At 31.5% G+C, this 12012-nt stretch overlaps 1 protein-coding gene across 1 annotated transcript; it reads left to right on the top strand.

Moving 5' to 3' along the window:
- Window positions 1-2108: 2108 nt before the first annotated feature.
- Window positions 2109-3717, top strand: LOC149193050 (pathogenesis-related thaumatin-like protein 3.4). The gene is made up of 2 exons (XM_089404774.1): window positions 2109-2264; window positions 2863-3717. The coding sequence occupies exons 1-2, from the start codon at window positions 2204-2206 to the stop codon at window positions 3522-3524; spliced, it is 723 nt and encodes a 240-aa protein (XP_089260900.1). The 5' UTR covers window positions 2109-2203; the 3' UTR covers window positions 3525-3717.
- Window positions 3718-12012: the final 8295 nt, after the last annotated feature.

The raw sequence follows: 12012 nt of genomic DNA on the forward strand, positions 1-12012 counted from the left end.
AAATGCTTTAAAATAAATGAAAAATGTTTCAAACTACATTTATCGAAAATAGAACATCCCATTAAAATGATCCTAAAAACTTATTTGTCAATTTTTTCCCATTTTGAAAACATCAAAATAAGAAACAAATATTTTATTCAGATTTTCTTTCATTATATATATTCATTTAATCTTATAATATACTATTTTTAATCATTTAATAATTATTTATATTTTTAAAACAATTTACTTCTTAATGTTTTATTAATCAAATAATTTATTTATTTAATATTTTTTTAAATAAAATATTTATTATACTATTTTCTATCCCTAATATTATTTAAAACCTTATATTTTAGAATATTATAAAAATTCTTATATAGTTTAAAGATTTTACCTTTTAAATTTCCTAAAACACTATTAGATTCAAAGCCTTATACATTCCTAAAAATAATAAACATTTCAAAAAAATATTTTACTTAATAAAAATTAAGTAACACTATGTTATTTTATTAATTTTATTGTTTAATAAATTGGCATTAGTCTATTTGTTGGATTTTTTTCAAAATGCTTCATTCTCATATCTCTAAATTAACAAACATCATCATTTTTAAAATATTTTAATGTGTTATCTTTAAATTAATGAACATGATGTTTCATACCAACACAATCACTTTGAGACCTTCTAATTAACTTTTTGCTATTTCATTATTTTAACAAAAAATAACCTTAAAATATTATTTTTAGGTTTAAAGTTTATGTTTTATTATTATTATTATTATTATTAATATATATATATATATATATAATAACTTTTTATTTTATTTAAAATTTAAGGTTTATGTTTTTATTATTATATATAGATAATAATCTTTTATTTTATTTAAAATTTATGAGAAACTAAGCCTAAATACTTTATCTATTAAAATTAAGATTAAATTTATATATATATCTAATAATTCTTCATCTTATTTAATACTTTAAGTTTATATAAAATGATCCTTTATCTTATTTAAAATTTATGAGAAACTAAGCTTAAATACTTTATCCATTAATCTTATTTATAAAATTAAAAATCCTCGACAAGCATTATGATTACATCACTCTTATCATTAAATATATATTACTTTTACTTATAAATTTACTTTATAAATTAATAATAAATAAACTTTTTTCTATGAAATGCAGTTTAACTTAAATATTTAAAAAATGTAAGGATACATTCTTAGACCTAAGAAATAAAAACATTAACTAACATGAAATGAGCATTTTAACCCAACCATAGTCCAAAACAATAAAATCTTTAATAATAAGTTATCAAGAATACAAACATCCACTCGGCCAATCACCCAAAATCGAAACACTTTTAACTGAAAAATCATATTAATTATAAATCTTTTAATAATTTACCATAAACAACACGAGTCACACTGTCGCAGTAGAGTTTGTCTTTTTAGATTCCAACTCTGTGTAAGCATATTCGAATTTCATTTGGCATCACCGTAGCATATTCCAATTTCATTTGGCATCACTGTGTATATACACTGTATTGTTTAGGAGTAGGATTAGAATTTCAAAACAGATTCATTCGTCAAATTTAATAGTTTTCACACTTTTTTTTTTTTTTAATCGATTCTCACAATTTAAAAAAATTTAACAATTTTGTAAAACCTTAAACCGTATTTAATCAACAAATCACCTTATCACAAGCAATTCACCCATCAAATTCCATCCAAGCATTTATTTCCAAATACTGATTGTCCAAGTCAACTTGGAGCTCGCATTTATTTTCAGAAGTCAATGTCAGTGGTCCTGGGAGACCGTATTTATTTTCCGAAGTCAATGTCATCGTCATGACTCATAGCAATGGTCCTGGCAGACAGAATTTTAGATTTGGACCATGACAGCATGGTTTCATCATTATATTCGCTCTCAGTAGAAATGCATCCCATCATTCTATATTTCATCCTTATCTCAAAGAATCCTAATCCAATCAAAACAAATCCAAAAAAAATCGCCACCGTTTAAGACATCCCTCTCATAGTCAACAGCTGCCATTGGGTAGCCAGAATATGTCCGCATGGGCGGCTGGCACCGCCCTAAATCGAGCCTATATAGTCAATTACTACTTCTCATAAGGGTACTCAGACTTGAGAATATTCACAATTAGTTGTTGCCTCGTACAGTCTCTTCGTGAGTGAAAGTTCGAATCACAGCAGTAGCAATGGCGAGAGCATTGGGAGTTTTGCTTATATTCATGGCAGCGTTATACATCTGCGTGCAAGGTAATAACAATAAATAAATATGCGATGCAACTGATTTAATTTCTGCTGGTTCAAGATCTAATGAACATTTGATTTGTGTTTGGTCATAAAATGTGTGTTAGAGCTGTTTTTAGGTATATGTAGTTAGAGATGTTGGATTTGTGGGTACCAAATCTCTGTATTTCATTTGAGTTGGGTTATATGATGATGATGGTAGTTAATGTTCACTGAAACCAAATTGGTCTATCGGACCTACAATTTTATAAATAGAAATGTTGGATTTGTAGGGATCAAACCTCTGTATTTCATTTGAGTTTGGTTATAAAATGTTAATTTAAATTTAGTCATAAAATGCGCGCTAGAGCAACTCTTAAATATATATAGTTAAAGATGTTAGATTTGTGGAGACCAAATTTCTAGTTAGAGATGTTAGATTTGTGGAGACCAAATTTCTGTATTTCATTTAAATTTGGTTATAAAATATTAATTTGAGTTTAGTCATAAAATATGCGCTAGAGCAACTTTTTTAGACTTATGGAAACCAAATCCCTTAGTTAGACATAAGATGTAACCCAACACTCTTAATGGAAGAATATTGCTGTATTTGTGATCGTTACAGGTGTAAGATGTGCGACATTCGAGATCCAAAACGAGTGCCCGTTCACTGTTTGGGCAGCCGGGATTCCCAACGTTGGAGGGAAACAGCTGGAGCGAGGGCAGTCGTGGACGGTTCAATTCCCCGCGGGAACAACGGGCAGGTTCTGGGGACGCACAGGCTGTTCCTTCGACGGCAGTGGCAAAGGCAGTTGCAAAACTGGGGACTGCGGGGGTCTGCTAAACTGTCAAGGATCGGGAAGTGTCCCCGCGACTCTGGCGGAAATCGCCGTGAATCAATTCCAGAACCTGGACTTCTATGACGTCTCGCTCGTCGATGGATTCAACCTGCCACTGTCGATCATACCGTCGAACGGTCAGTGCACAAAAAGTATCTGCAGCAGCGACATAAATTCCAAGTGCCCCGCAGAATTGAAGGTGACCGACGGATGCAAGAGCGCCTGCGTTGCTTTCAATACGCCGCAGTATTGCTGTACTGGATCGTTTTTGGAAAATTGCCCTCCCTCTGATTACTCGCATTTCTTCAAGAAGGAATGCCCTCAGGCGTACAGCTATGCAAAAGACGACACGACCAGCACCTTCACTTGCCCGGGAGGGACTAACTATAAAGTCGTCTTCTGCGGCACTGGCACCTCCCATGAAGCTCACCTTTACTCTACTGCCTGACCTCCTCGAAACCCTACCTTGCCGAAACAGTAGAAAAGCCGTTGGTGTATAGGCCAGGCCGTTGGTGTATAGGCCGGGAAATAAAATGATGTTTAAAACTATTGTGTTTGATATAATTACGTTGGAAATGTATGTTCTGAAATGTGTATCACGGTTTTAATTTTTATATAAATCAATCACTCTACTTAGTTGAGCAATGACTTTCTGGCACTGCGTGTCTATGATTGATTTTCTATCGGAAATTGATCTGTTTCCAGCCCCTTATTCCAGTAGCCCAGATATGAACTGGCAATTGGAAGTATGGCGACAACAGGCTAGGACCTACCTTTTGCTTGCCATCTTTATAAATGTAAATTTTTCTTCAAATTATTAAATTTAATAATATTATTAATATTAAATTTAATGATAATCACATTTGTAAATTATTAAATTTAATAATATTAATATTATAATATATTAATATTAATATCAGATTTAATAATATTATTATTATTAATATTAATATTAGATTTAATGATAATAGATTTAATAATATTAATATATTAATATTAATATTAATATTAATATTAGATTTAATGATAATAAAATTTGTAAATTTGATGTGGTTCAAAAATTTTATTATCTTTATAGGATATGGTTTCTCATTTTAAAGAATTATTTTACTAATATTTAATTAAAAGAAATATTAAAAAAATTTGGAGCTTGATTTTTTATTTTTTATGTTGAATTGTATTGTATTTTTTGTTTTTTGGCTCACGGGTTCCAATTTTCAAGAGCCGCAATCTCGTGTTTTTTTTAGATTTGTCCATTAAAGAATTTCAAGGGCAGCACTCTCGTGGTTTTTTTAGATTTTTCCATTAAAGAGTCCTCGTCCTCATGGCTTGCTTTTAGACAAGCCTCAACTTTTGTTACACATCTCTCATTCGAAACCAGTAAAGTGAAAAAGGTTTTTTTGGGCTTAAGGATATTTATTTATTTAGTGTGTGGTCTCATCTTAAAATGGAAAGCAAATTAATAGTCAATGTTAAAAATGGCAAGGAAATCTCAGGTTTTGTGGAAACAAATCATTTCGGTCAAGCCAAAATTGCTTCAAGAGACAAAACACTAAAGTGGATTTAGGTAAATGCAAAGCAATATCATGGCATTTTAAGGAGTAGACTTGCTCGCCTTAAATGGTAACAAAGAATAAGAAAACAAAACAAATCATTTGGGTCAAGTCAAAATTGCTTCAAGAGACAAAACACGAAAGTGGATTTAGGTAAATGCAAAGCAATATCAGGGCATTTTAAGGCATAGACTTGCTCGCCTTAAATGGTATCAAAGAATAAGAAAACAGTCCGAGAGAAAGAAAATAAATAGGAGTAGCAAAAATAAAGTAGAGTCAACCATTTATAGTCCCACATCTAGACTTCTTACTTGGTCATCGGATCTCTATGCCCAAGAACTAATGAAGGCCAAGACAAGGCTAGAGATTTTGGAAGCCAAAGAACAGTAAAGGGACCACAAAATTTTAGAAATCACATTTGCAAATCGATGTTAATGGAAGGTAACAGAATTTTAAAAGAACTGTTGACAATGTTACAAGAGGCTCTAGAGACAGCAAAACAAGAATGACAAAGCACGAAGACAGCGTGGCAAACCATGAAAGAATCAATAGCAACAAACAAGGATGTGATAATTTCTAAAGCAACTCGGGTAGATACACAAGTATCTCAATAAACAGACATTTCGAAAGAGAAGACAAAAAAGAACAATAAGAAAGAGAGTCCAAAAGAAATCAAAGATAGAGCTGAAAATGCTAATGGTTACATAAGGACAGAGGAAGAAGATATAAGGGCTCGTAGAGCACAAGAAAAAGAACACAAAGAAAGAAAGGATAGGAAAACAAACTTTATTATCAAGGGAATAAGAGATTATGGGAAGAATGAAAGTACTCTCAATTTGACAAGGGACTTTTTGAAAGAGAAACTACATTGGAAAGGGAAAATTTGCCAAGGAGGATGGGGAAGATATGTGAAGAGATGCCTCAACCCATAAAAGTCACCATGGCAAGTGTGCGAAACAAACACCATCTCTTGAGCAAAAATAAACTCTTGAAAAACTCACACTTCTACCTTGATGAAGATTTAACCAACAAACAACAAGAGGAGAGAAGGGAAGAAGTGGAGAAAGTTAGAGCAGCAAGAAATGAAGGGAAAAGGGCATGGTTGTAAAATGGTAAAGCATTTATTGCATTGTTTGGGCCTCAGGGAAAAACAGGGCAGCAAGCTAGCAGTAAAGAAAAAATAGAGAATTCGATAATAGGGAGGAAAACAACAAGATCAACATGGATGAAAAGGGGTGAAGGCTCAAAGCTGAGTCTTGTGTGCCAAACTGCCTGGTAGTCAAATCCTATCCAGGTCTACCTAAGTTTAGTTTGTTGGAATTGTAGAGGTTACCCTTGGAGGAGGGGACCTGGGTTAGGGCCTATTGCGAAAGGTAGAGACATAATTTGTCTGACAGAAACTCATGAACATGATGGTTGCAAAACTCCTATGTTTGACAGTGATCTGAAATTAGCAGTTTGGAACAAGGTAGTAGAAACTGGCAAAGGGTATGGGGGAATACTAGTTTTAGTGAAAGAAAAAGAAGGTCATCACATTCAATTAATGAAAGAAGATGCACATAAACAATATTTATGGTTCAAAATATTAGAGAATGAGAATCACATAAGAATTGCAACATGTTATTTTGCCCCTTAAGTCTAAAAAAATTACAAAAATAAGGGGCTAGACAGCAGGGATCTGTATGCAGCTTTAAATAAACATATTGTCGCTTACTCTCAGCAGAGAGAAGTTCTTTTAGTGGAAGATTTCAATGCTAGAACAACAAATCAACAAGCTAATATTCTTTGTTGCAAAGAAGATCACAATCCTATATGGCTCATTGAAGAGGAGCATCCCCAATGGGTGAGATGTTTAGAAGAAGACAAAGTTAGCAATCATTTTGGAGAGGAGTTTCTTACACTGTGTGGTGCTTTCAACTTAATTATTTGCAATGGTTTAGATAGATGGAAAAGGTCTATGAACTTCACTTGCAACACATATAATGGGGCAAGTGTCATTGACTATGTGATTTGTTCACAAATCTTGACAGAAAATATAGACGAAGTTAAGATTGGACAACGTATTCGGGACTTAAAATCATACCATAACCCAATTTACATAGAGTTATCTTGGTTAGAATAAAGGCAACATAGGAGGAAAACTCAATGCTCTCGGAAATCACTATCAAGGGGCAAAATTCTTCTAACACAAGAAAATTGTACTATCTTCAAGACAATGCTAGAGAGATTAATTGAGAAGGAGAAAATTGGTTTCCAAAGCTTTAATAGTCATGAGTTAACAAATATAATACAAAGTGCACTTGAGAAGTGAAAAAGAGCAAAAAATAGGAAATCATAATCAAATTTTTTCTTGTAAATGCTTGGTTTGATGAGGAATACAAAATGGAAAGGAGAACCTTGAAAAAGACAGGCAAGGAGAAGATGAATGTAAAGTTATATAAGTAGATACTAAAAAGGAAAAAAGATGAATTCGTGCAAACAAGGTGAGAAGAGTTAATATATCTAGGCAAGAATAACCCAAAGATTTTCTGGCAAGAACTTCAACAAAGGAAGAAGAAAATCGAAAATAATATTATAGTCAATCAATGATTTGAATATGCAAGAAAACTCTATGAAAAAAATCAGGTTGAATCTTCCCTCAAGATCAACACAACTACAAAGCTCTTCATGTTACAGGAGGTGGAGATTGGAATTAAGAAGTTGAAAATAGGAAAGACAAGGGACTTGTTTGAACTTCAAGCAGAGTATATAAAATGGGGAATGAACAATCTTGCATTGCACATCATGGAAATATTCAACAACATCATTCAGCAAGGATTCCCAAGGGACTGGACAACTAGCCTAACAATACCCCTTTTTTTAAAAGTGTAGACATTAATAATCCTTCTAATTATAGAACCATTATGATCAATCCTTTGTTTGCAAAGCTTTTCGGCAACATGGTAGAATATAGAATCAATAAGTTGGCAGAAGTAAAAGAAAAGAGGGCAAAAGGATAAGCAGGTTTTAGGCTGAAGCATCCTACAGTGGACCATGATATCACGTTGAGACACATTATTGAAAAGGTTTGGGAGGGAAAAGAAGAAGTATTTTTCTCCTTTATTGACTTCAAAAGGGCATATGACATAATCCCCAGAGATAAGTTGTGGCGTAGAATGGAAGAACTTGAAATTCCTTTGCATTATAGAGTCGTGTTCATAGACTTTATGAAGAGGTGAAAGTCAAAATTAGAACCTCAACGGGTCTTTCAGAAAGCTTTAGAAGTGACATTGGAGTCAAGTAAGGTTGCTCTTTATGCCCTACTCTTTTTGGTTTATATATTGATAAACTATAAGAGTTGTTAAACCTGCAAGGTGGAGATGGTGTTCGGTTAGGGGAGTTTGTGATAAATTTTCTTTTATATGTTGATGATCTTGTATTGATTTCTAAATCGGCCCATGGATTGCAAATGCACCTATATGCTTTTGAGCATTTTTGTAGAGCAGTGGGGATACAAGTCAATACTAGCAACATCAATATAATGATTTTCTCTAATAAAAGGAAGCAAAGCCATCATACATTCTTCTTTGAAGGTAGCATTCTTGAAGAAGTAAATGAGTATAAGTACCTCGAGATTGACTTTAACAACAAACTTAATTGGGAGAACTACAAAAATAAGATAAAGCATTATATGCTCTTCAAAACAGATGTAGAGAGGCAGAGTCATGGGATTGGAAAACGATTAAAGTGTTATTTGGACTCCTATTTTGTCCAATGATGTTATATGGGTGTGAATTGTGGGCTAGCAGCACCCCCGTCTCAAAATGGAAACAAATTAACAAAATCCAAAAGCGATTGATCATGAACAAGTTCAAAATAAAAAGTTTGGTACCTTATGAGATAGTGTTGAGTGAAACAAGAACAACTCCCATCGAAGCAATTGCTATGGTGCGGCTCATAAGATATCTAAAAAGAATTGAGCAAATGGGAGTAGGTAGATGGCTTAATGTTATCTTCAATAAAGGCATGAGTGAAAGAAAGAAAACATGGATGAGACAAAACTACACATGGATGCAAAAGTGGAATATTTACATCAATGTCTGTCCCACAAATAGCAAGGAGCTAAAGAATTTTATTATGGAGAATTTATGTAAACAGGATAGGGAAAAGAGTTGGGTAGAAAGAAGAAGTACTACATTGAGGAATTCAACCCTACATGTGTTCTCCAACAAAAAGAGTACATTGGAGCTAGCATTTTTTGGAAGGCAAAGGTTCTTATTGCTCAATTAAGAACCAACTTGCATCAGCTTCGGTGTGAAACAAGATGGTGGAAAAGGTCTAAAGAAGCTTGGGAAGAATAGGTGTGTACATTTTGCACGTCTGGGGCAGTGGAATAGGAAAAAACATTTCATTTTGGAATGTGATGCATTCAAAGACATCAGAGAAATTTATTGGAATATGATAGCATTGGTTTCTTGGCATTGTCTTTGGTTGGCCCACCTCATCATCAATTTGAATAAGGAAATGATTGAATTGCAAAAGGTGAAAAACAGGAACTAATGGTCCGATAGACTACTTTTAGTCTCATAGACGTTAAAATATCATTTCATTTCATTATATAATTATTTTCATTTTTATTTTGGGCCAATATTAATTTTTATATTTTTATTATTATTTTATTACAAACATGACATACTTACACATCATCCCTTCATATTAAATTGTAAAATAAAACACAAAAATCTAATAAATCTATTTTTATCAAAATCTATAAACATTTTGTTGTGGTATATTACATCAAACTTTCCATAATCTAAAATCGTACTTAAAAGATGGCAGATTTGGATCCGCCAAGCAGTGAAAATACACCATATATTTCGTACTCAAAGATGGGCCGATTTGGATCCACCTACCAGGAAAAGGTTTAGGGGAGAGATTCCTAATGTTGTGCAGGGACCAGTAATTGATATAGTACTGGTCCCACCATTGGTCCCAGACTAGTATCATCCTCCACTGACTTAAAGTTAGTCTCATAGTGCGTAACTTTGTTTTATATAATTATTATAGTGTTGGAAAAGTCATTCACTGTAGAACAACGCTACATAGTTTAAAACAATTGAGAGTTTTTTTAACCCCAAAAATTATTGTAAATGCCTTAAAATAAATGAAATATGTTTCAAACTACATTTATCGAAAATAGAACATCCCATTAAAATGACCCTAAAAACTTATTTGTCAATTTTTTTTCCATTTTGAAAACATTAAAATAGGAAACAGATATTTTATTCAGATTTTCTTTCATTATATATATTCATTTAATCTTATAATACACTATTTTTAACCATTTAATAATTAATTTATATTTTAAAAACAATTTACTTTTTAATGTTTTATTAACCAAATAATTTATTTATATAATATTTTTTTAAATAAAATATTTATTATACTATTTTCTATCCCTAATATTATTTAAAACCTTATATTTTAGAATATTATAAAAATTATTGTATAGTTTAAAGATTTTACCTTTTAAATTTCCTAAAACACTATTAGATTCAAGGCTTATACATTCCTAAAAATAATAAACATTTCAAAAAAAAAAAAATTTACTTAATAAAAATTAAGTAACACTATGTTATTTTATTAATTTTATTGTTTAATAAATTGGCATTAGTCTATTTGTTGGATTTTTTTTCAAAATGCTTCATTCTCATATCTCTAAATTAACAAACATCATCATTTTTAAAATATTTTAATGTGTTATCTTTAAATTAATGAACATGATGTTTCATACCAACACAATCACTTTGAGACGTTCTAATTAACTTTTTGCTATTTCATTATTTTAACAAAAAATAACCTTAAAATATTAATTTTAGGTTTAAAGTTTATGTTTTTTTTTTATTATTATTATATATATATATATAATAACTTTTTATTTTATTTAAAATTTAAGGTTTATGTTTTTATTATTATATATAGATAATAATCTTTTATTTTATTTAAAATTTATGAGAAACTAAGCCTAAATACTTTATCTATTAAAATTAAGATTAAATTTATATATATCTAATAATTCTTTATCTTATTTAATACTTCATCCATTAAGTTTATATAAAATGATCCTTTATCTTATTTAAAATTTATGGGAAACTAAGCTTAAATACTTTATCCATTAATCTTATTTATAAAATTAAAAACCCTCGGCAAGTATTATGATTACATCACTCCTATCATTAAATATATATTACTTTTACTTATGAATTTACTTTATAAATTAATAATAAATAAACTTTTTCTATGAAATGCAGTTTAACTTAAATATTTAAAAAATGTAAGGATACATTCCTAGACCTAAGAAATAAAAACATTAACTAACATGAAATGAGCATTTTAACCCAACCATAGTCCAAAACAATAAAATCTTTAATAATAAGTTATCAAGAATACAAACATCCACTCGGCCAATCACCCAAAATCGAAACACTTTTAACTGAAAAATCATATTAATTATAAATCTTTTAATAATTTACCATAAACAACACGAGTCACACTGTCGCAGTAGAGTTTGCCTTTTTAGATTCCAACTCTGTGTAAGCATATTCGAATTTCATTTGGCATCACCGTAGCATATTCGAATTTCATTTGGCATCACGGTGTATATACACTCTATTGTTTAGGAGTAGGATTAGAATTTCAAAACAGATACATCCGTCAAATTTAATGGTTTTCACACTTTTTTAATCAATTTTTACAATTTAAAAAAAATTTAACAATTTTGTAAAACCTTAAACCGTATTTAATCCATGCTCGCCGCTCGCGATCAAATCAGATCATGTGAAAGCATTTATTTCCAAATACTGATTGTCCAATCAACTTGGAGATCGCATTTATTTTCAGAAGTCAATGTCAGTGGTCCTGGGAGACCGTATTTATCTTCAGAAGTCAATGTCATCGTCATGACTCCGCAATTCCTATTTCCAACCCCATTGAAACATAAATGCAGCCTGACATGCAAGGGATATAGCAGTTCTCTTGTATTTATGTTTCAATGGGGTTGACTTTGGCATTTTAGCAACAAAGCAACTGCTATATCCCTTGCATGTCAGGCTGCATTTATGTTTCAATGGGGTTGGAAATAGGAATTGCCGTCATGACTCATGGTTTCATCATTATATTCGCTCTCAGTAGAAATGCATCCCATCATTCTATATTTCATCCTTATCTCATTTTTCTCAAAGAGCCCTAATCCAATCAAAACAAATCCAAAAAAAAATCGCCACCGTTTAAGACATCCCTCTCATAGTCAACAGCTGCCATTGGGTAGCCAGAATATGTCCGCATGGGCGGCTGGCACCGCCCTAAATCCAGCCTATATAGTCAATTACTACTTCTCATCTATGT

Source organism: Pinus tabuliformis, chromosome 2_2, assembly GCF_031772625.1.
Source record: "Pinus tabuliformis cultivar Carrire ecotype Pingquan chromosome 2_2, CPIR1, whole genome shotgun sequence".
Lineage (NCBI taxonomy): Eukaryota > Viridiplantae > Streptophyta > Pinopsida > Pinales > Pinaceae > Pinus > Pinus tabuliformis.